Source organism: Sciurus carolinensis, chromosome 3 (genome assembly GCF_902686445.1).
Source record: "Sciurus carolinensis chromosome 3, mSciCar1.2, whole genome shotgun sequence".
Lineage (NCBI taxonomy): Eukaryota > Metazoa > Chordata > Mammalia > Rodentia > Sciuridae > Sciurus > Sciurus carolinensis.
The window spans coordinates 66,789,013-66,814,600 of NC_062215.1; the positions used below are offsets into that span (position 1 = coordinate 66,789,013).

A 25,588-nucleotide genomic window follows, 5' to 3' on the forward strand; every position below is an offset into this window, starting at 1 on the left:
AATATGAGATATCCTATGGTGGATAAACTGGTGTTGCCACCGTTTCCAGAACTTGGGATTTAAAAAAAAAAATGTATAAATTATTGTCAAAACAGGTTTTCCTAATTCCAGTGATAAGGATTCTGTCAAACACCCTTTGTTTCCTTACTGCCCTAATTCCACCACTTCTGCACTTGGAACTTTTCCTCATTGGCTAGATTATACTAACCTCTTTTATCTCAACTATATTAAAAGGTTTATAATAACAGCACCTACACCAAAGGTTAAGAGAAACAATATAAAACTTACAATTTCTGGCACATGGTAAGGTCTCCATGATGTCTACTGTTATTTTTTGCCTTTACTAGTAACACATAACTCACATTACTAGTTATTACTAAGTACCAAACTCTGTTCTAAGTGCTGTCTGATGAAGTTAAATGATTTTCCAGACATGCAGCTAGGCAGTGGTACTGGTGGAATATGAACACAAAGGTTGGGCCCTTCAACCACCTCTTACTTGCATTATTTTCTAATTGCCCCTTTAAAACTCCTTTGTGGCCACTCAGACTTCCAACTCCTCAGAATGCTTTTAGGGAAAGCTCCAAAACTGGCCTTGGCCAACTTCCTTAGGACTCTGTCTTGCCACCAGCACCTTCCCTGTGAGCGCCAGTCCTACTGTAGGTTCTTTCAGATGCCTTTTTTTTGTTACTAGAGAGTGAACCCAGGGGTGCTTAATCACTAAGCCACATCCCCAGTTTTTTTTTTTTTTAACTTTTTATTTTGAGACAGGGTCTTACTAAAATTGCTTAGTGCTTCAAACTTTTAAACCTCCTTCCTCAGCCTCCGGAGTCGCCGGGATTACCGGCATAAACCATCATGATCGGCTCAGCTGCACTTTTCCCCCTTTTATTGTGATACCCTGTCCGCTCCGCTTGCTCCCGCTGGGCCTTCAGGAAATCTCTCATCTTTCATCCCACCAAAGCCTTCCAGAGTTAGGTTTGCCTTCCTCAGGTCCTGCTGCAAGTACCTTGCACTTCCTCGCCACACTGACCACACTGCGTCATTTACTTGCCTGTGGCTACTTTGAGGTTGCGACTTCTTTTACTTTCCATGCGATGTGCGCATAATCAACACTGCAGAAAAGCTTCATCAGGCAACTGAAATAAAATTCAAATCTTGTGTGCTATCCCAATTATTATTATTGTTCTGCGGTACTGGAGGTTGAAGTTAGGGGTGATCTGCCTCCGAGCTATGCCCCCAGACCCCTTTTAAATTTTATTTTCAGACAGCGTCTAAAGTTTCCCAGATTGGCCTCGAACTTGCGATCCTCCTGCCTCAGCCTCCCGAGTCCCTAGGATTACATCCATGCATAAACGCGCCGGCAATTTTCCTTTATTTGTAACCTGCCCGTAATTACAGTGTTAACATTTTTTTTTTTTTTTGTTAGTTTCTTCCAAATTCGCGTGAGTTGGGCGTACCTACGCCGCCTGCTCCTTTACTAAAGAAACATACGGAAGATCACTCTCAGAGACGTGAAAAGCCCAAATCACGTAAACCCACAAGATGGCGCCTACCCTTCCGCAGCTGCGCGTCTCCACCCTCTCAGGGCGGAGGTTGACGTCATGTGATCCTCCTTTGCCTGGCCCCACCTCCGGTCGCAGTGCCTGACGGGAGGCGGAGAGCGAACGAGGGCGTCGGCCATTTTGTGTCTGTTTCCTGTGGGACGCGGTTGTGGCCGTTGGTTCGGAAAAGTGAGCGATTTATTTCCTCGTTTTTCCTGCTTCTTTTCTCCTCCCTTTAATTTGTCGGTAGGACGCAGCTATGGGTCGCAAGAAGAAGAAGCAGCTGAAGCCGTGGTGCTGATATCCTTTGTCGGTTTGAAGTCGAGGCCGAGGGGGGTGCCGGTTCATGAGTACTGGGACCTGGAGGCCCGGATTTGGCGTGTGGCGGGGAGCGCCAGCGACCTAGGCCTCAGTGTGGGTGGCTTGGTGGCTGGGACTGATTCCGGAAGGTTTCTCGGAAGATGGGGACCCGAGGTCTAGAGGCTCTGGCAGGTGTAGGACTGGACTCGGTGACTCAGGAGGATCTCGTTTGGTGCGAGTATTGGCCCACGGGGAAGCGGCCTGGACTCTCCACCAAGGGCAGTCTCTGTCCCCGAAGAACTCACACGTCGGTTGTTTTGGTGACGCTTCAACAAAGGGACTTTATTCCAGTGTAATATGCTAATTGTCTCCATGGAGGATTGGGGAAGAGCTTCCGGAGTTTGTCTCCCACTTATTTAGTATAGTAGAATCGGTTCTTTAACAAAGGTTCAAGTTAGCTCTGGTTTTGCACACCTCCTCCTTCACCCCCCCACCCTGGGTGTAGCAGAGAACTAGCTTCCGTATCTCACCCAGAGGCGCCTTGAATCCTAAGGAAGCATTCTCTTACGGGGTGGAGTTTATTGTAACTATTACCCAACTTTGGAGGACAAAAAAAAAAAGCTTTCTCTTATTAGAAAGGAAAACTTAACTAAAATGTGGCGTCTTTTTAATGCTTTTACCGGAAGCGTTAATTTTCTTTATGTTAAAGTTAGTCTCTTGTACTTAAAAAGGTGTGTTACACAAATAAATTTACTCATTCTAGGTTAAAGTCGATTTCGGGGTTTTTTAATGTGCTTATAGGAAAATCTTGAGTGGTAAGAATGCTCAGCATTGTAGACCTAACTCCTCAGATTTAGTGTATTTAATACTTTCTCTGACACCATAAATTAGTACGAACTTGCAAGCAATTTTATGGATTGTTCATTGGAAATGCGTCATTATTATTCACCATGCAGTTAGGTGTTAGAATCGAAATATTGGTGAATTCTTAACATTTCGATTATTTTTATTTCCTCTATAGCTAATGAATAAAATTCGTATTGAAGTGAATTTTAATTTTTTGCCATAAACATGGGGATTTACTAATATGGAAACCTTTTTATATTTATTTGTAAATGCTGAAATATTGAACAAAAGTCAACATGCCATTTCTATTAAACAGGTATTTGGCAGAATTACTAAGATGTGATGTGTTTATTTGGGGGTCATGAAGAGTTGGATTTCTAGGAAATTGGAAATAGACTACCTGGCATGTGTCATCCATATGGTGGTATAAATGTGAAAAACAAATTTTCTATAAAGTTCCATTTTGATTTTAACTGTTCTCATGTATTAATACTATTTCTGTGATAGTTCTTTGATTTTTTAATTAAAGAGATGGGATCCTACTTTATTGCGGGGTCTGACTAAACTCCTGGCCTTAAGAGATCTTCCTGGCTCAGCCTCCATGTAGCTGGGATTGTTGGCATCACTCAAAATTGTTTTGGTTGTGGCATTGTCATTATTGTGCTGTCTTTGTACCTTAATAATATTGATCAGGTATTGTAATAGAGATTTTGATGATGAGAAGATCCTTATACAACACCAAAAGGCAAAGCATTTTAAATGCCATATATGTCATAAGAAACTATACACAGGACCTGGCTTAGCTATTCATTGCATGCAGGTAAGGATTTTTCTTCCGCATTTAGTTTTTGTCCCCTAAAGTTGAATTTGTCCTTGGGAACTGTAGTTATTTTGTTTATTGCAATAAGATAACCAATTTGCTTAAAACAACTCAAATCTGTTCTTTTTCTATTTCTTTTTCTTTGGTGGTGGTGGTGGGCCTCATAGAAATTCAGCATATATACTACATCCCCAGCCTCCCCCAGTCTGTTCTATAACCATCAAGAGGATAAAATGAATTTTTATGTTTAAAGAAAGTTATATTTGATTATTAGTGATACCTTTCATTCTAGGCTTGATTGACAACAGTTAGAGATCAAAAAAGCCTGTCAAGTACCTGGGGTAGAGAATAAAGATCAATGTTTTCAATTTTTTGTGGACATTCTGGCTGTGTGAATTAATATGTAGTTAGTTGCCTCACTGGCATTGAAGTATTTATTTTGTTATAATTGATTGCTTGGGGCTAGGCTTATTCCACAGTTTATTTTGGGAACTCTTGGAATGGCAGTATTTCTAGGTTTTATTTTTGAGTCTTTTCACTATGAGGTAGCAAGAACTTTGAGATTTATGTCTTTATGATATTTGTTTCTTCTACTTTTGCCAGAGCTGCCTTTACTCTCTTCAGAGCTGCTTGAATTTTTTGCTAAATAAGAGAAATATGGAACGAGCAAATCCCTATGCCTTAGGAGCTACTATTGGTGGGGAGACAGGGCGACATTGCCTCCCTCAGTTTAAGAATAAATGTATAAAAGGTTGGGGGTGTAACTTAGTGTAGAGTGCTTGCCTAGCAAGTACAAGGCACTATGTTAGGTTCCCAGCACTATAATAACCTTTTCAGTTTGGCAAGGTGAGGTGATGCCCACCTGTAATCCCTGCAACTCTGGAGGCTGAAACAGAATGGTTGCAGGTTTAAGGCCAGTGTTAGCAATTTAGCAGGATCCCTAGTAGCTTAGCAAGACCTTTTCTCAAAATTTAAAAAGAGCTGGTAAGGAAGCTCAGTGGTAGCGTGCCCCTGGTTTCAATCTCCAGTACCATTTTCACTTCAGGGCTTTATTGTAATAACAATTCAGTATTTAAAATTTATTGAGAAGCTACTACATAATAGACTGGTGGCTGTTTACTGCCATAGCAATAGTTTCATGTAGCTATTTAACTATTTAGAATTAAGTAGAAATTTAAAATTCTCTTTTCAGGTCACTAGCACACATTTTCAGTGGTTAGTAGTCACATGCGGTTAGTGGATAACTCGATAAGGTACATATGGAACATTGTTATGGAACAACAACACTGCTAGACATTGTTTTAGGTACTGGTTATACAGCAATGAATAAAGGTCTGCCTTTGTGGAGTTTAGATTTATGTTGTGAAGGATTATAACCTCCAGTTTGCCTTAGGGTGTAGAGGAATTAGTATAGTGAGGGCCACAAGGTAGGAAGGAAATGCCTGAATGAGAAGCTGACAACTGAGAAGAGACCTGAAAGGAAGTAAGCAAGTTTCCAGGGAATAGGAGATACAAGACCCTCCATATCAGAATTTTCCTAAACAGAAAGGGCAGCACTGTGTTACTTAATTTTTTTCTTTCATTCTGAATGAAATGGATTTGAATAGCTATATAAGATGCTCTGTTTATTAATACTAGGGATTGAACCCAGAGGCAGTTTACTGCTGAACCACATCCCCCAACCCTTTTTACTTATTTTGGCACAAGGTCTCACTAAGTTGCTTAAGGCCTCCCTAAGTTGCTGAGGCTGGTGGTCTTCCTGCCTCTGCCTCCCAAGTTGCTATGATTACAGATTTGCACCACTGCACCTAGCTGATACACTTTTTTAAAGGATCATTCCAGCTGGAGGGTTGGAAATAGATGCAGAGTACACTAAGACTGGTTAGGGGATTTGAAATAATTCCACATGAATTGAATAGTAATAGGCCAAAATTTGATGATAGATTAGATGTGGGGTGGGGTATATAAGAAAAAGTGAGAAATTAAAGATGATCTTTAGGTGTTCTGAGTAGGATGAAAAATGACGTTCCATGTAGTGAGATGTAGAAAACTGCAGAAAGAATAGGATTAGGGAGTTGAGGGTACAGCTCAGTGGTAATAAAGTGCTTATGTAGCATCCCGAAGGCCCTGGGTTTCATTCCCCAGCATCACTTGTCCCCCCCACTCACACACAAGAAGCTTAGAAATGAAGACAACATTGTAGTTTTGTCATAACTTTGAGGTCTAGTGAATATCCAGTTGGAGATGTTACATAAGCAGTTGGAAATATAAGAATGGAGGTTAGAACCTGTTTTTAACCAATGGAAGTTGAATTGGAGATAGAAATTTGGGAGCATGCAGGATGGCTAGTTTAAGCCTTGATAATAGGTGTACTTTTCCTAGAGAGTATAAAGTGGATTGAAAAGGGGCTGGGTGCTCTGTCCTGGACTCCCAACATTTAGAGATGAGGAGATTGAAAACCAGCCAGGCAGATAGATTGAAATGAAGGAAAACCAAGGGATTAATGCCCTGGAAGCCAGTGGAAGTGTTTCACGGAGTGAGTTATTTAAGAGGTCAAACGCTGGGGGTGGTGAAATAATAAAAGAGAAAGATTCATCAGTGAAAATGGAGGTCATTAGTTAAGACCAAGGATGATTTCCTAGAATGAAGAGGATGAAAGCTTCATTGGAATACTTTGAAAACAGGAGAGGAAGTAGAGGCACTCTTTTTTTCTTTTTTTTAAAGGGATTGTGCAGTGGAGAAGAGAAAAGAAATGGAATGAAAAACAAATTTAATGCTGTGGTGGGAATCAAACCCTGGAACTCACACAGGCTAGACCAGCACTGCACCCCTGAATTATACCCCAACTTGTTAGTAACGTTTTTTTTGACTCAGTGCTTTTATTTGTTTTCGCAACAATCTCTGCAGTAGGCACTGCAGTTAAATCATACGTACTTTAGCTTTAAGATATTAGTAAGTTACATGGTTTATATCAGGTTCTCATCAATGCTTGCACCTGTTTTTAACCAAGGATAGATTTTTTTTTTTTTTTTTTTTTTTTTTTGCAAGGTCCTAAGAAATCTAATTCTGGCTATACTATAATGGGAGGATTTTGAAGCAAATCATTACTTTTTTCCTTCTTCTAGTATGTATTTATCATTGCCCCTATTACCCAGAAATGTACTGAAGATTAATATGTGTGTGAATATAATTGGATTTGTTTTTTTGTTTTTTGTTTTTTGTTTTGTATGGGAATTGAACCCAAGAGAGCTTTACCAGTGAGTTATACCCTTGGCCCTTTTTATTTTTTATTTTGAGACAGAATAGGGCTGAGGCTGACCTTCAACTTGTGATTCTCCTGTCTCCATCTCTGGAGCCACTGAGATTATAGGCGTGTGCCTCCGCATCTTGCATGATTGTATTTCTTTAAAGAACATGAATTGCTTTATTGCAATTAACAGAAATAGTATATATTTAAAAAAAAAAAAAACTTAGGAAACAGGATCATTAAGTCAGTTTGTAGTTTTTTTCTTGGATCTTTTAGTTGTAATACAAGGAACAGCTGTTAAAGATTAATCAGATACTGATATGATAATTTCTGAATTTGATTTGTGTGTCACATTTTAAAATCTGTAAGTGAGATTTGTCTAGGAGAATCCACTTATATTTAGGTTTTTTTTTTTTTTTTTTTTACTTTGAGACAGGGTCTTGCTAAGTTGTTTAGGGTCTCACTCTGTTGCTGAGATGGTCCTTGAACTTGTGGCCCTCCTGCCTTAGACTCCTGAGTTGCTGGGATTACAGGTTACTGCACTGGGCTTTAACTTTTTTTTTTTTTTTTCCTTAAATGGACACAGACCTTCATTTTATGATTTATTTTTATGTGGTGCTGAAGATTGAACTCAGTGCCTCACATGTGCTAGGCAAGTGTTTTACCACTTAGTCGCAGCCCCAGCCCTGGGCTTTAACTTTTTGTAATTACATTTCTGTTTTTACATTTAAGTGTCTTGAGAGAAAAGCAAAGCAGTATTACTTGGCAATCCCAGTCATTAGCCTAAATCAGTTTGAGCATTCATCGGGATCACTTTGAGAACTGTTTGCTAAAACACAGATCACTGGTCCCACCCAAGAATTTCTGATGTTCCCATCTTCGGTAGAGCCTGAGAATTTGCATTTCTGTAATAGACTTCTGATTAGGTTATAGTGTAGGCAAAATATTTTGATACTCACTAGCATAAGAAGGTGGCTTTGTTCTGTGTAGGGGCGGGCTGCTTAGTTATGGGTGGTACTAATTATAAACGTAAATTTTATTGTTTGTAGCTATAAACCAGACTCTTTCAAATTTTTATTCTAATTTTGTTTTTCCTTTTTCTTTTTAAGTGGTGCTAGGGATTGAACCCAGGGCCTCCTATGTGCTAGTCAAGTGCTATACCTCTGAGCAGCATCCCTCTAATTCTTTGTTTTTTTTTTTTTTTTTTTAATATTTTTAGTTGTAGATGAACACAATGCCTTTATTTTATTTTATTTATTATTATGTGGTGCTGAGGATCCACCCAGTGCCTCACATGTGCTATAAGAAAGCGCTTTATCACTGAGCCACAACCCCAGCCCTCCTCCTAATTTTTAAAATATAAGACTGCTTCTGCTAGGGATGGAGCTCAGTGGTAGAACACTTGATGTGAAACCCCTAGTTCAATCCCCTACACCACATAAAAATGAAAGTACTTTTCATAATAATTCAGACTTGAAACATCTTTGATTTGGGTAAAACTTTATTAATAAGTAAGACAGTTAAGATTATATGGTGTGAAAGAGTGCTTGCTTAGCATGCATGAGGCCCTGGGTTTGATCCCCAGTACTCCCCCTCAGAAGAAATATGTCAGACTTGGAAGATTATTTATGGAGATGTTATTATGTGTTAAACATTCTGACAATTGCTTTTTTTATGTATACTTTTGTTTAATCCTAAAAAAAATGTAGAAATTAGCTACTACTGTGTAGGTGAAGTAATTTTCCCAGTATCACAGAGCTGTTAAGTGGCAAAACTAGGAACAGAATTGAAGTCCTCACTATAGATCTATTTATTCATTTTACTAAGTGGTTTTTTTGAGTAATTTGAAATTATTTCTGATAAGATTTTTATGAGGTGCTTTTGTTTATCTACTGAAATTTTTGTTTTTAATGTTAGGTGCATAAAGAGACAATAGATGCTGTACCGAATGCAATACCTGGCAGAACAGACATAGAATTGGAAATATATGGTATGGAAGGTATTCCAGAAAAAGACATGGATGAAAGACGGCGACTTCTTGAACAGAAAACTCAGGGTAAAAACTATGAATCTATTTGAGATCTGTTTTTTTCCCTTTACATTTTATGTTTAATTGTGGTGTTAGACTTGGAATTTGAAGCCATGCACTACCTAGATGGTTGAAGTTGTTATTAATTCATTTAATCACCTGTTTTTTATTTTGAAGAGAAGTTTTTATTTTATGGAGAGGTCAGACCTCTTTGTTATAGTTTACTTTTTTCAGGGGAGTGGGTATCGGGAATTGAACCCAGGAGTGCTTAATGTCAGAAGCACATCCCCAGACCTTTTTCATATTTTATTTGGAGATAGGGTCTTGCTGAGTTTCTTAGGGCCTCACTAAATTGCTGAGGTTGGCTTTGAACTCATGATCCTCTTGCCTCAGCCTCCCTAGCTGCCACTGCACCCAGCTCATGGTTTACTCTTTATGATAGAATACAAAACTTTTTTTTGGGTTTTTTGTTTTGGTTGTACCTGGGGATTGAATGCTTTTATCATTGTGCTCCATTCCCCAGCACTTCTTATTTTTTATTTTGAGACGGTTTCACAAAGTTGCCAAGGTTGACCATGAACTTGGAATTCTCCTGCCTTAGTCTCCCAAGTTGTTCGTCTTACAGGTGTGTGTCACTGTTCCCAGTTAAAATTGTTGTGGGAGCAGGTACTGGGCTTGAACCCAGAGATGCTTAACCCCTGAGCCACACCTTCAATCTTCTTATTTTGAGTCAAGGTCTACTGATTGAGGTTACCCTTGAACATGGGGTCATCCTGCGTCGTTGAGATTACAGGTGTTTGTCACCGTGTCCAACTTAACTTTTATAATGTGACTTAAGTAAAACTGACTTGGGGTAATCACTTTTACCTTTAATAGGATAGGGAATGAATGTTAATCCTGCATAATATAGAGTGAAGGCAGATTTGAATAGTGGAAAATAGTAATTGAATTCTTTTAAGTTGAGTGTCTTCTTTTTAGCTGTCGGAAACACTAATTTAAATTTTCTTAGAGAGTCAAAAAAAGAAGCAACAAGATGATTCAGATGAATATGATGATGATGATTCTGCAGCCTCAACTTCATTTCAACCACAGCCTGTTCAACCTCAGCAAGGTTATATCCCCCCAATGGCTCAGCCAGGACTGCCACCAGTTCCAGGAGCACCAGGAATGCCTCCAGGTAGCACATGAGATTTAATAAAATTTAACATTATTATGATTTTATTGATATGGTATAGAAGTATTATTTCCTTCCCCTAACTCTTTAGTATTAATTGATGGGGTTTTTTTTTTTGTTTAAATTCTTCTTTATAGGCATACCTCCTCTAATGCCAGGTGTTCCTCCTCTGATGCCAGGAATGCCACCAGTTATGCCAGGCATGCCACCTGGGTAAGAAAACTTAATTGGCTTGTGGGCTTATGCCTAGTAATAATATGTTTCAGTTTGGGTATTACATGAGTTAAATGTTATTTTGCATTTTTGTTTTTAGACGGTATGGGCTCTGTAAGTCTTCAACTTTAAATAAGGGGTCAGTCAATAAATTTAAGGTATGAATTTGCCTCTGAAGAGAGTAGATTTTTGGGTTTCAATGTGTAGGCAGCCATCTGCTTCAATTGCATTTGCTGTGTAATTAAAGTAGTTGGTTGTATATTTAAGTTCTGAGATTCAGAACTATCCTTGACACTTTGTAGTTGTGACAAGAAGCAAACTCTGTAAATGATTTATGTGTTGAAGCATCAAAAGCTAAGATGAATATGAGGTTCCATGCCCATCACTTTTACTTAAATATTGTTGGATGTGAGAGGTAAACAATACACTTTCCCACTGTATTTTGAAAATCACAGTTAGATTTTGATTTTGTCATACATTTTCACAGATTGCATCATCAGAGAAAATACACCCAGTCATTTTGCGGTGAAAACATGTAAGCATCTCATTCATAATGTAATTCAGGAAGTATAATCATAATGTCATTTTTTTGTGTGTGTTTAATGATATCTATTCAGTTGACTTCAGAAATTTTCTAAACTTCCTCACTAGAACTTAAATTTGCAAGGTGTTTGACACAGGTCTCTTAAAAAGAGGGAATTAAAACATCTCTGAGGAAATAAACCCAGTAAATATTAGCATTTTCTAATGTGTAGCTGTTTTCCCCAAACTGCTAAAATTAATGGGACCTGGTAATGAGTTTGTATTTAAGAAAGAATATATACTCTGACAAATCTTTGTACATTAATGTTCAAATATGATTGAATTTTCTTTGTTAGAAATTATATATAGAAGTTAAAACTTCTGATATGAGTCCTAAATTGTGTAACTGGGGTTGTTGCTCAGTAGTACAGTAGGTGCTTAGCATATGTGAGACCCTGAGTTCAGTCCTCAGCACCAAAAAAACCTCCAAAATAATAACTAAATCAGATTGGAAAACTTGTAATCTTTTTAAATGAATTGCACATTGATATTTGAAGGTGAACTATTTTAAGGGAAAGAGAATAAATACAGATTTTATTTGTAACTCACGGTTTAATGTTAGGTAATTTGCAAATAAAAATTAGACAATCTGAGTTTGCTTTTGACAATATTAATTTTGATGGTAGCGTTTTCTTGCTCCTCCAAAACAAAAATTCTTCATAGTATACGTTAAATATTTTCCTTTTAAAAAATCTGACAACTCAGAAATATTTTAATTATTCCATGAGGATATTTTCAAGTGGAATAAAAGGTGATTTTGCTTTCCAGTTATCATATTTTAGATGAGGCCTCCTGTACATATTAAATAGAATATTTTTTCTCAGTAACTGAATGTTTTGTTAACAAAGACTGGTTTTTCCCCCTTTACTGTTAAATCCAAGAACTTGCTGGTTTTTTAGGCTTTATTTTGATAGGGCTGTTGTAGTGCATAGTTGGTTCTTTCAGCTTTATTGATTTCAGTATTAAAGGGCAAATTCGAGTCTTTAGCCAAAATATTTTTGTATGGTTTAGCCAAAATATTTTGGATTTGGCCATATTTTTTTATGGTTTATACTGTTAATTAATTTTGGTTGTTTTTTGAAATTTGCTTTCTAACAGAATGATGCCAATGGGTGGAATGATGCCACCTGGACCAGGAATACCCCCTCTGATGCCTGGTATGCCACCAGGTATGACATATTTTATAATTTCCTTTTTAAATACGATTAGTATGCTTTATTCTTAAGTTTCTTGTATAGTAGACTTAATAGGAAATAGTTTCACACACTTTATGCTCTCTGGTATTTGTACTAATTTAAGGGAATACAGAAAAATAAGTGTTTGTTCATGGGTTGGGGCTGTAGCTCAGTGGTAGACCACTTGCGTAGCACTGGGTTTGATCCTCAGCACCGTATAAAAATAAATAAAATAAAGGTATTGTGTCCATCTACAACTAAAAAGAAAAAAATATAAAAAGTAATTGTTTACTAGCAGAAAGTCAGTAAAATTTAACACTACTGAAGTTCAAGGAATGTATTAGCAATGGGTTTTAGGAAAAATAGGGTGTTCAAAGGAATAATATTTTTATGGGTCATGATAGTGTATGGTTTATGGAAATTTTTACTGTCATTTGCATTAAAAGTTTCAGAGTTCACGGAACATTTAAAATATGTTGTAAATTGAAAGAATTCTGGTGACTGAAATAATTTGATATATATTTGAATACATATGCTAAACAAGTTATATCAGTAAGCTTAATTATTGTTTTGACCATATGCAGGTTCTAGTATTTTCTTTTGTTGTTATACTGGGCATTGAACCTAGGGGTGCTTAACTACTGAACTATTAGAGCTTTTTTTTTTTTTTAATATGTACTCACTCACTATTTAACTTTTTTTTTTTTTTCTTTTTAAATGTGGTGCTGAGGATGAACCCAGTGCCTCACACTTGCTGGGCATGTACTCTACTGTTGAGTTACAACAATAGCTCCTGTTATTCCCCCTCCAGTCCCCCATATTTTTCTATCGGTGCATTCATAAGGGTGGAATTTACTGTTACATATTTGTACTTGCACACGATGACCTTTTTTAGTATTTTGAGAATGGGGTCTTGCTACGTTTCTGTGGCTTGCCTCTAATTTCTGATCTCTTGCCTCAGCCTTCCAAGTTGCTGGGATTACCACCATGTCTTGGACTTCAGAGTTGTTCGGCAATTAGTAACTTTCTAGCGTAGAAACTTTTTTTTAACATTTTTTTAGTTATAGATGGACCCAATACCTTTGTTTTATTTACATGGTATTGAGGATCAAACCCAGTGCCTCACACATGCTAGGTGAACACTACCACTGAGCCACAACCCCAATCCTAGAAACATTTTGAACTAAATGTTTCATTGATTGACCCCCCTCCCCCCATCATTTCTTCTTCAGGTATGCCCCCCCCTGTTCCACGTCCTGGAATTCCTCCAATGACTCAAGCACAGGCTGTGTCAGCACCAGGTATTCTTAATAGACCACCTGCACCAACAGCAACAGTACCTGCTCCACAGCCTCCAGTTACTAAGCCTCTTTTCCCCAGTGCTGGACAGGTAAGGTGAAATAACTGGAAAAAAGTGCTCTTATATTTAAAGGTAAAATGTAGTTGTTTACAGAAAACTTTGAAATTGTCACAGGTTAAAGTTTTAAATAAAATTTTAATATAATGAAATACACTAAAAAGTGGCCTACTCCTTTTCCATGTTTACACTCCTTGACTTCTCCATTCATAAAATATTGAATGAAATCTGGGTAGGTTTTTGGTTTCTTTTAATTCTTACCTATAGTTAGAAATCAAATTGATCTGTATGAGGTGGTGCACACCTGTAATCCCAGTGGATTGGGAGGCTGAGACAGGAAGATCTCGAGTTAAAAGCCAGCCTTAGCAACTTAGCAAGGCCCTGAGTAACTCAACTTGAGACCCTGTCTCTAAATAAAACATTTATTTAAAAGAAAGAAAGAAAGACTGGGGATATGGCTCCAGTGTCCCTGAGTTCAATACCTGGTCCCATCCTTCCCCCGCCCCCCCAAAAAAAAAGAAAGAAAGGAATTAAAATTGAATTTCTGGATATTTCAATACATGATAACCATTTAGAGGTCCTCTTTTCCCTTTTGAATAGAGAGTAGAATGAGGCCAAAGATGAAAAGTCATTAAGACCTTAGGAGCTTTTTTTTGGACGACTCTTAATGAACTGTGATAAATTACAGTGCTGCCCTCTTTCTCCAAAACATAAGTGAGAGATACTTCTGTTATATGCAATATGCATATAATAGTTGGGATCTTTGTTTTTTTTCAGTTTCATTCAGAACTAAGCACATATTTAAGATCAGGATGTAGGTTTATGACTTTTTAAGGTTTTCCCTTTGATGTTTTATCAGATTTTTTTCCTGTTTGTGGGTGCTAAAAGTATTAATGTATTCTTTAAGCCTATTATATTTTATGGTGGGTGGTGATTTTGTTTATTGAGAATGTGAAACTTCTAAGAATGTTTTGTAGAGAGGCATTGGTGAGAATTGATGTGTCCACAATAATGCTTTTTCTCAGTTTAAGGTATCAGTTCTTGAAATATCTCAATGGAAAACTTTAGTTTTGTAAAAGAAACTGGTTAACTAGATTTATTGGTGTCAATTTTTTTTTGAGGCTCCTTTCACTTTGTTTATTGTAAATGCATTGACGCCTGCCTCTTAAATAAATGACATTTGATTGCATTAAATTTCACAATTACAAAAAATGCAATCTATACTAAAAAGTCTGCCACATGGCTTATTTCACCCATTTGTTTGGAGACTTTTCATTGTTTCCTTTCTTTTATGCTACAGATGGGGACACCTGTAACAAGCTCAAGTACAGCTTCATCCAATTCAGAAAGTCTGTCTGCATCTTCTAAAGCTCTGTTTCCTAGCACAGCACAAGTACGCAGGAAGTTGCAGTTTAAAATTGTTAAAATGGCTTTATAAACTTAACCCTTTGGACCCTACATGAAAATTAAATCTTTAAAATCTTGTTTGATTTTTTTTTTAAACTAAGATTGATGTCATTAATTAAAAAAAATCAAATGGCTTTGGAAAATTTGAATTCTTACTAACCACAAACCCCCAAAACTACACCTCCTAAGGTTCTAAAGGGTTAAAAGCATGTAAGCAGTAAATGCATTATAGTGGCCAGTGGTTATTCTGATGCATGGTTAAGCTATTTTTGATTTATGCTGTTTAATGCATCACATTCAATGTAAGGAAACTCTTACTCTGCATATGGTTCTTAAAGCTGACCTATTGGACGTTTTAGATGTTTGGTGTTCTAGAAAGTAACAAATTTGTTATTTGAAACATTTTCCTTAGAAGAACCTGCTAAATTATGACCCTTTGTCCATGAGAATCTAATTGAACAGTTTTGCATTACTATATAAAAATGTTAATAAGAACATATCTTTATTGTGTCACTATTGACAGTAGTTTTTGTGCCATACTTAGTAACTGAAGTTTATCCAAACCTTTGTATTCTCTAGTTCCTTTTTTTGAGCTGCTTGAAAGATTACTTTTAAACAACTGATTTAGTAAAAAAACAAAATAGGTCTGTTTCGATTTTAAGTGATAACTATATTTCAGCAATCTGAAGTAGTTAATTTATAATAAAATTATTAGTTAGGAGATGTAGAAGGCATCTGAGAAGTTACATGTACAATCAGCTTGTTTTCCACTACTGTGATGTGACTTTAATCCAATATTTTTTGATATGGGCCATCTTGAATTTTGTGAGGCATTTATCATATCTTAACTTTTGTTTGGATTTCATTTAAAGTTTGATACTTTAATGTTGTCTTGTTTTTTAAGTTTAATCGTAGATAACACTCAACTTTGGTTTTGAAGTTTCGCTAATGAAGAATTATGTTTTACAGGCTCAGGCAGCTGTGCAAGGACCTGTTGGTACAGATTTCAAGCCCTTAAATAATACCCCTGCAACAACTACAGAACCCCCAAAGCCTACATTCCCTGCTTATACACAGTCTACAGCTTCAACCACTAGTACAACAAATAGTACTGCAGCAAAACCAGCAGCTTCAATAACAAGTAAGCCTGCTACACTTACAACCACCAGTGCAACCAGTAAGTTGATCCATCCAGATGAGGATATATCACTGGTAAGTTGTTTTTCATGTTTGTACTAGCAGCATTTGATTGGAGCCCCTTATAACAGCTTATTCGTTTGAAAAGTGTATAATTTGTACTCACTTAGTCTGTTTTAGTGCTTCCAAAGGGTTGTTACCATTTTGATATTTATGAAACCACAAAATATTTAATAAAGTGGATGGGTATTACATGTTTTGGATACCTCCTGTCCTCCACTTCTAAAAGAAGGTAGTAAGTTGGGTTCTCAGCTTTCTTAAAACTCATTTTAGTTAGATATAAATCTGCACTTATTGACTAAAGAAACAAGTGTGAGGTAAAACCTGCAGATCTTTTGAAGCCCACATAAAGGAATTTATTTCCACAGAACATTTTATAGTTCTTTTTTCCCCCTCCCTCTCTTTTCTATTGTTGATACTGTGATTGAACCAGGAGCGTTCTGCTTCTGAGCAAGAACCTCAACCATGTGTTTTTTCTTTTGTTTGTTTGTTTTTATTATTCTTTTGATGGAGACAGGGTCTTCATAAGTTGCCCAACGTGTTCCTCAAAATTGTAATCCTTCTGCCTCAACCTCTTAAGCAGCTGGGATAATAGGCTTGTAATAGGCTTGTGCCTTAGCTCTCAGCTAATATTTAGAATTTTCGTAGCAGTACTTTGAATCTAGACAGTTTCTTGCTGAAACATTTTTTCATTCCTGTAAAGTTGGTAGTCATGCTTCAAATATAAAATAGATGAGGTTTTTTAAAGCATGGAGATTTCAGGTATTTGAATTGGTTTGTGGGAACATAAACAATTGGATAGTTAGTATAAATGTTGAGACAGATAACTCTTATTCTGTAAATTATAAAGATTTTAGGTGCTTGCCTTAATGCTTGATGAACCTCTCTACACGTATGTGTTTAACATTGTTCTTATTTTTTTTCCTAGGAAGAGAGAAGGGCACAATTACCTAAATATCAGCGGAATCTTCCTCGACCTGGACAGGCCCCCATCGGTAATCCACCAGTTGGACCAATTGGAGGTATGATGCCACCACAGCCAGGCATCCCACAGCAGCAAGGAATGAGACCCCCAATGCCACCTCATGGTATTTTTCTCTTTTTATTGCATTTAGTGGGTTTTCTGAGTATACACATAAAATGTTATCTGCAAAATATATTAAATTTATAAGTACAATGCACTAACCTATTCAATCTTTTTTTGTGTGTGTTTTAAATGTTTTTTTTTTAGGTCAATATGGTGGTCATCATCAAGGCATGCCAGGTTACCTTCCTGGTGCTATGCCACCGTATGGGCAGGGACCTCCAATGGTACCCCCTTACCAAGGTGGGCCTCCTCGACCTCCAATGGGAATGAGACCTCCTGTAATGTCGCAAGGTGGCCGTTACTGATCTTGCTTCATCCAGTTTAATAGGTTTGGAGATTAAACCTTTTCTCAACTTGTGCTGTTTATATAGCCAAGCTTCCGTCAATAAGGCTTCATTGTGACTTTAACAAACATTATCTTCCCACATACCAGGAACTATTGGACATTTATTTTACATGGGAAAAATTATTTGGAATAATAAAGCAGGAACTTTTCCTGAAGTTGCAATTTATACTGTATGGCTTCTTTTTCATGTTTCATCTAGGTTTTTAGAAGTGAAGTATAGTAAATTTGGTTCGTTAAATTGTGAAGGCGCTGGAATTACATGAACATACCACCTTAATAAAGGCAAGTTCTGTAAGCTTACATTGCTATTTGTAAAGTTATGCCTTCACAGCATTTCAGATGCTGTTGGACTTCATGTCCCCAACCTAGCTTGGTGAGGGCTGTAACTGTTTCCAAGTACCTGTACATTGGAAGTCTGAATGTGTAACAATATTTAATGTATTTAGAGTTCCTCATGTTGCAGGGTTTAAGAATCTGACCCACGAAGGTCATGTGACTTTTCTGTACTGTTAAACTTCATTGTAATAAAATGAGAGAAAAATTTATGCCTTTTTATTCATAACCCAGCTGTGGACCACTGCCTGAAAGGTTTGTACAGATGCATGCCACAGTAGATGTCCACATAATAAAATTCATAGTTACCAATGCAATTTTGATACATTGAATTCTGTCCTTTGAGTTATAGATTGTTTTCTTAGCTGCATGTTTTAACATGTTTTAAACTGAACAGTATATATAGAATCGTATGTTGGTGTTTCAGTTAAAGAAAAAGATACATATTAATTATTACCTAATGGGTTTGAAATCTTCATATTGTGTCACCTTCCCACACCCTTTGGTGTCATCAGATCTTATAGATATATAAAATGTATAAACCTTAAGAGTTCTTCCATGAGCTATTTAGAGCCTAGTGCCAGACCCATTAATTTTATTTTGATTATTTTTTGAGATTTTAGTACTGCATGGACCTCAGAAGCTTTTCAGGTACAAACTTCTAGAAGTTTAGGTGCATGCAGTAATAGCTTCTTGTTGTTAATGGGTTGGTATATACTATTGTAAGTAATACTGTGCCTCTTAGGATAGTATGATGGTTAATTGGTGGCCTGGCAATTTTTAATTTTATTATGTTCCTTGAAGGTAACATCACTTATTTGATTAGATGAGTACCTTCTGTTATTAAGCCTACATGGCTTTGCTGTTAAAAGTTTTTATCCTTGGAAATTTTGAATGTTGTGTTCCAGTAGAGAACTCTTCTGTAGAGAAGACTGCCATTGTTCAGTATTTTGTGTTGCAAATCTTCTATAATAGTAGCTCTTGTTGAACTTTGGTTTTTCTCATCTTTTAATATCAAATAATCTCCAAAGTGATTGTCAGTTAATGAATTCAGGTGGAACTTCTCTTATTGTAAGACTTCTAAGAAAATGATTATATTTCTTTAAATTAGGTTATAGACAAAAGGTAAAATCTGAAGTTTTAAGGAAAAAAGGCTTTAACTTTGTAGGAAAATATATTAAAATGTTTTACTTGTTACAGAAGAGTTTGTATTTAAGTGACAGGTTAGTTATTCAAACAAAATCATTGCAAGTATTTTAAAACTGGATACTGTTTTAAGTCTGGTGTGCTCTGCTGATATAATAACTTCTGTGCTGTGGTACCACTGAGGTGCAAAAGATTCCACAGTTTGAAAGACAGTATCCATTTATCACTAAGAATGCATAACTTGCTTCTGCCCGTCCCACACCCCTTTCCATTGAATGCTTGCATATCTAAATAGTTTTGGAAAATGTATATGCTTCTTAGATTTGGCTGCTTGTTTTTCATACTGCCAAAGAAAAAACCTTGTTGAAAGTATTTAAGATAAAAGTGACCTGATTAAATTTAGAATGATTAAATAGGAAATGCTCCTCCCAAATCAATGTCAATAAAGAATTTCATGTACAGGTTTATCCACAAAGTATAAAAGACTTGGTAGACCTGTTTTTAAAATTGTGCAAAGCTTTATTTGCATTTTATGCAAAGATCAATATTTTATAGCAAGGTTTATTGCTCTCTGAGGTCCAAGGGAGAAAATAAAAATTTTAAATGTGGTAAAATTCCAATAAAAAACTAATTGCTGGTGTTACGCATGACACTTAAAAAATTAATCTTCCCTGTATTTTGTAGTTTCATGGCTCATAGATGATGCCTGTTTAGTATATTTAAACTGTAAATTTTGCATGCACCTAAGGATAATTAAGCTTCTAGAAAATACCTTTTACCTAACTGCTTCTCTGGTCCATAATGTGGTTGAATCATGAGTGGAACAAATTGTGTTGCGATAACTCTTTGACTTGTGCATCTTTAAGTAGTAGATGAAGTTAAGTCAAAGTGAATTTTAACTGTCCTCACAGAAAACTACTTTGGGGATTTGATGCATTCAGGCAGGCACTGGTTGCCATAATTAAAGCAGTTGTCAGATTAATAGGGCTGGCAGTTTGGGCTCTTTTATCTACTCCTCTTATTATATCACCCTTTTAGAAAAGCAAAAACAACATTTTGTCTGGCACTAGTTTCTATTTTATAAGATTTACTGCTGATAATAGTAAAAAGACCAGCAGAAGAGGATCAACTTCTGAGTGGCTGCTGGAATTGTTTCATTTAAATTTGTATTTTAGAAATCTCTCACAACGTTTGCCATTAGATATGGGAGAATACCTATTCATTGATCAAGTTATTGGTTGAACTCAGTTTAATTAAACTTATGTGTTGGGAAATCCCCCCCCCCAAAAAAAAAAAGCCAAATATGGGCTCAGAATGGAAGTGTAATAGATAAAATGAGCTGCTCTTTCTCCTTTGCTTGCTTGATCATTGGGATTTTTTTTTTTTAAATTTAATGCATGTCTTTTAAATTAATTGGGTAATGTTTTTCTAAAATTAAAATTTTCTTCTTCCTATAGCCCTGCCATAGGACAGGCTGAGGCTGAGTCTCAGTGTTGCCCTGTTCAGTCTGAGGCAAGTGGGATTTATTTTATTCCTTATAGGGGCTTTCACAGCTTTATGGCTGTTGGATATTTATGTCCCCAAACTTGCAGCAAGTTTGGTGAAGGCCCCTAAATTTAATTAAACTTAGGATTTTTATATTCTTTGGGCAGAGAAGGCTCTATATTAATATTCACGTTTGACTGTGGTGTTAATAAACAGATGCAAAGTACTTTATATTACGTAATTAATGGCTTCAGTAAAGCTTTCATTATTGTATTGAACCTGAGTAAATTGACAATTTGACATTCTTAATTTGGAGGCATGAAATGTTTCATTCAAAATTTTCACTTTCATTTCTAGGAAAATCTTACTGGTTATTTTCTCTGCAAACTATTAAATTTAACCTCAAGGATAAGTTAATTATTGGAAATGCCACAGGGTACTGAAATCTGTATAATCCCAAGCTTATACTTTGAACATCAAGGTTGAAAGGTCATCTGGAAATGCTTGTGATTTTTAATATTTTAAAACCTCACCACATTAGAGCAAATGTTAATGTAGAGCCCTGTGAAGAGTGGGAAGGTGGTATGTCTTTGTGTGCTTGTGTGGTGTGTATGGGTGTAGACTACACGTGATATAATTAAAGGGTTTGGGTATTACAGACCTGTCAACCTGGATAGATGACTAATTTTTAGGAAACCAAACTAAAATTGGATCATGTGGCAAAGTTAAAAATATATTAAACTGGTTTTGGAACGATTATTTCAAAGTTTATGCTCTTACTGAACAGTGTTTTATGCAATATGCACAAATGAATAGTATCCTTGTTTGTTTCCAAGCAAGATTTGCTTTTATTTGGTGAGAAAAGTTGTATGTCTGTGTGTTTTTTAAAGGGGATAAAGAGGGAATTGGAAGAGGGGCCGAAACAAACCTGGGTTGTTTGTTCCTTCTTGTGGGTTAAGACATCATCCTATCCAGATAGCATTTTCCTCTGAGCAAGAGCAATTAACATACAGTATAATGTTTAGCAAACTTCATATTGTATTTTCATTCTTGGAAGTGTAAAATTCATTAAAAGAATTCCAAATTTTGACCCATTTATTAGAATACATGCTTTTCGTTGTAACTGAATTATGGGAAAGGTTTTTAATAGTAAAGAGTATTGTTGCTTCAATGACAGAATAGTTCTCTGGAATATTTTATAACAATAATTACATGTTTTAAGACTAATTGGAGATCTGTTTTATATTGCACCCACCATTCTCCAATATACTGGAATCTCTTGAAGTTGTTTGATCTAATTTTAATAATAATTGAAATAAATAAAAGTGGAATAGGTTTGAGTAATGGGAGGGGCTTTACTAATGGTGCCATAAATTGATAATATCTAATTTAAAATATATCCTTTGAAATATTTGTAGATTGTGACTCAGACACAGTTTTGAGAATTACATAATTCAGGTGTCCATAATGACCACTGGTAAAACTTGGTGAATGAAAGGAAACTGAAGTCACTTCACTGAGTTAGCTGATAAAAGTAGGCACAGAAGACATTTGTGTTGCTGGGCACTTCTGTAATTCCAGCAACTTGGAAGGCTGAGGCAGGAGGATTTACAAATTTGAGGTCAGTTTAAGCAACTTAGTGAGACCCTAAACAACTTAGTGAGACCTGTATCAAAATAAATATAAAGGGTTGTGGGTTGCAGCTCAGTGGTAAAGTGCCCCTGAGTTCAGTACCCACTACTACATCAAAATACTTGTATTGTTTAGGGGATAAAGAAACATTAAATATTTACCCTAAAATATTTTTATAAATTAAATGTCTTTTTTTAAAAGGTGACGTTACCTACGTAGTATTGAAATCTTTGTACATTCTTCCAAAAATGAAACTCGTTTTATTGTAACTTTTATGGAAAGTTTTCCAAAAGGAGACTGGCCTATAGGGCAGGTTTTTGTAAGTAAACGTTCTGCTAACTACCCTTATTTCTTAGTGTTTACTTTTGTTTTCTGTCTTTCAAGCCATTTTTATTACTTTTGTTTTTTATAGTGAAGAAATCATCTGACTTTTCTGTGTCCTTAGCAAAATAAGCACCTTAACAATATTGTACATGTGGAGTCATGCATATAGTGGGCATTCATGATTTTGTAATTGCTGCATTTTCAAGACTACAAAATTTTGAGCTCCTCTTGTGAATTTAATTCAAGTGAATGTGTGAGAAGTGGGGAAAATAGGACTTCAGTTTGAACTCCCTAAAATTGAATACATCCAACTTTTACAAATTTTTTTTAATAAGTTTAATTATTTTTTCTGACATTTTTAAAGTGATACATGATATATATGGGGTACAGTTTTCCAAGTGTTTAAACCTTTAAATTTCCAACCTCTTAAACATTCTTACATGGCATTTTTGTTAGGATATAGATTGAAGTATTTTTAAGAGAATGTTTTCAATAAGACTTAGAAGGGAATTGCTTTTAACAAGCACTCTTTCTTGGTCTGTGCTGGGTACATTCTTGTGTAATGTTTTGGGCTTCAAAGGAAGAGCCTTTCATTTTCTTCTCAACTCTGGACAGTAGTTCAAAACTAAATTGGTTGAAGCCAGGTGCAGTGGTGCCTGCGTGTAATCCCAGTGGCTTCGGACACTGAGGCAAGGAGAATCACCAGTTCAGAACTATCCTCAGCAACTTAGCAAAGCTCTAAGCAACTCAGCGAGATCCTGTCTCTACATTAGAAGAAAGGACTTGGGTTGTGGCTCAGTGGTTAAGCACCCTAGGTTTAATCCCCGGTAAATCCCCCTCCCCTGAAAGTAGTTTGAGTGTTTCCATCTATTTCTCTTTAAATATTCTCAATTTATCTCATGTATTTTGCTAAGCAGGATGTAGATGTAATTAAGGTATAATTTTACAGCCTAAAAAGATCTTCGTTGAAGCTATATTGGAAGCAAATTGAACACTTATATAGTAAATCAAGACTGACTCATTAAATGAAAACTTTCAGGATTAGGTTCTTTAGGAAGCAAATGAAAATTTTTTGTGTGTATGCTTTAAACTAACTACAGAGGAGACACATGTGAGTACACTGTCTTAATTGAGTACTTGGAAATTCCCCCACCCCCATCGTTTTAAATGCTGCAATGACATATAAGGTGTTAGGGCCCAGTTTTAGTAATGTGCTGTGTGTGTTTGAGTAATGCTGTGTTTGTAAAAGATAAAGTTCTTACTGGCATTTTAAGCCCACTGGCGTTGGTATTTAGGTTGTGTTGTTCTGTATATAACTATTAGCATGTTAAAAGAAACTGTATCGCTATTTGCTAAATTTGAGTAACTGGTTATGAATTTCATTGATGCCCAACTTTGATAAAAATAAACAATGAAGGCGGGTGTGTAGTTAATTGGTAGAGCTTGTGCTTTATCATGCATGATCCCTGGATTCAATTCCCAGAAAACAGAGAATGACAAATGTTTCCCCAGTTGACACAAACCCAATAGTGATTATGGGGGAGGGGAGAGACCATTGTGTAGTTTTTTTAGATTCGAGAACCTTAAACATAATGAAAAGTAACAGAATTCCTACTGTTTGAGTTTTGAGGTTTCACCATATTACCTACATTTATGTAAATTATTATTAACGTTTATTCATAAATACTTTAGTCTTAATCAGAGATCAGAAAAAGATTTTCAGTATCATTTCCCAGGGTGCTTAACTACCCAGGTGGCCTGAGAAAAGAGTTAACAGTTCCTATGAGTTCAAATCAGAAACCTAGGACATCTATTGATTGATCCACATCTTTTTAAAACCTATTAACTTGTTAGTGTACTTTTAGGAGAAGTAATGGAATTTGTTTTTTTTTTTAATCTCATTTTTTAAATACTTAAAAACCACTAATAAAATGAATCCGTTTTCTTGAAAATTAAAAGCTTTAAAAAGTTGTCTCTGAGGATGTGTCTATGTACTACTTCAAAATTAGAAATTTTATGTTTAAAATATACTCACCCACTTTTTTGGGTAACCAAAATTTCCGGCACAATTCATCTATTAGAATACATAGTATATTAAAATTGAGATGTATTCAAGAGATATTCAGTATTAACAGCACATTCTCATAAGGTCACTCTAAATTTGATAGCCAATGTAATTTGTTAAATTTTAGGGAAAAACTCTAAATGTATTACTATCAGACTCTGAGGAAATTAAATGCACATTGACTTTTTAAACTATGGATTGAACTCCTCAGTTTAATACAATTTGTGTTTTTGTTAACTAGCAGCAGAATTTCAGCATTTGCTACTTACTGGTAGAGAAGAAAAATCCCACAGCCCTGCCAGTACAGGTTAGTTTAATCTGTAAGTACCTGATGTTCCTTTTTTTTCAAACATATCCATATAACCCACACAAAGAAGAAAGCTGTGCAGTTACTTACTGTGAGTATAACTAATAAGAGAATCCATTGGACACTTCAAACACTCAATACTTGGTCCAAAGTAGTTCTAGGTTTGCTAACCTCAGATGTAATGAAGGTGTAATAATGTGCCTTTATTGTCTGGTCTGGGTTGATCCTGAGTAGATAAGTTGCACGTAAAAGGAAAGGAGAGTGAAAGTTTCAATTCTCTTTGCCTTTATTGGTGTATACTATAGAATCTCCAGGGTGCTTTGGGTCCAGGGTTTTTTGCTTAAGCTTCTACATGGTGGTTCTCATATTTAGTTTTTAGGTTTTTTTTTAGTGTATGAATCAACCTAAGAAAAAGCAACAAGTTCCCTCAGTGAACTTGGTGAAAAATGGTGTATTATCTTAAGCTAGAAGTGTTTTTTATATTGCTTTTTTATCTTAAATGTTTTTAGTAACAGTTTTAGATAAGTGTTTTTTTTTTTTTTTTTTTTTTTTTTTTCTTCTTGCAAGCTCTAATCTGTTTACCTGGGTGTACCACTGTGGGTCCATTTTACTTTGAACCTTACTTTTTACTTTAATGTTGAAATGAAGGCCTAGCAAGAAACCTAACCTGATTCTCAATCCCCTTGAGAGACACTAGGGATTGTAGCAGATTGGAAAGATAACCTTTTTTATTGTTTTTTTTTTTTTTTTCCATTTTACTGGAGTTCATTGACCCATTCTTTAAAAAATTTTCTTTAGCCTTTAAGTGTTGTGCTTTTATATTTGATATAAACTGAAAACACTGAGGAGGAAAGAATAAAGTATACAACTTAATTTCTGGAAGATGGAATCATCCTGTCTATAACATTGATACTTGAATGCATGGCATCCTCCTCTTTAAGTGTAATGATGTTTAGTTTGAGATGACCTAAC

At 36.0% G+C, this 25,588-nt stretch overlaps 1 protein-coding gene across 7 annotated transcripts; it reads left to right on the plus strand.

Moving 5' to 3' along the window:
* Positions 1-1,656: 1,656 nt before the first annotated feature.
* Positions 1,657-25,152, plus strand: Znf207 (zinc finger protein 207). Of its 7 annotated transcripts, XR_007107651.1 has the most exons (14): positions 1,657-1,844; positions 3,384-3,510; positions 8,675-8,813; positions 9,796-9,963; positions 10,098-10,173; positions 10,661-10,708; positions 11,854-11,924; positions 13,163-13,320; positions 14,588-14,680; positions 15,664-15,906; positions 16,820-16,979; positions 17,123-17,306; positions 17,524-17,606; positions 20,261-25,152. XR_007107651.1 is itself a non-coding variant. In XM_047544001.1 (13 exons), the coding sequence occupies exons 1-12, from the start codon at positions 1,804-1,806 to the stop codon at positions 17,281-17,283; spliced, it is 1,485 nt and encodes a 494-aa protein (XP_047399957.1). In that variant the 5' UTR covers positions 1,657-1,803; the 3' UTR covers positions 17,284-17,306; positions 20,261-20,291. The 7 variants fall into 7 exon arrangements, 6 of the variants coding, with proteins under 6 accessions (XP_047399957.1, XP_047399956.1, XP_047399955.1 ...); XM_047544001.1 differs by lacking the exon at positions 17,524-17,606 and having other exon boundaries at positions 20,261-20,291; XM_047544000.1 differs by lacking the exon at positions 20,261-25,152 and having other exon boundaries at positions 17,524-20,111.
* The last annotated feature ends 436 nt before the right edge of the window (positions 25,153-25,588 follow it).

Excerpts from the sequence above, each read along its gene's own strand:
- Znf207 (XM_047544001.1), top strand. The coding sequence starts at position 1,804 with ATGGGTCGCAAGAAGAAGAAGCAGCTGAAGCCGTGGTGCTG. Across the intron at positions 10,174-10,660 it reads ATGCCAGGCATGCCACCTGG|ATTGCATCATCAGAGAAAAT; the intron begins GTAAGAAAACTT and ends ACATTTTCACAG. Across the intron at positions 10,709-11,853 it reads TCATTTTGCGGTGAAAACAT|AATGATGCCAATGGGTGGAA; the intron begins GTAAGCATCTCA and ends GCTTTCTAACAG.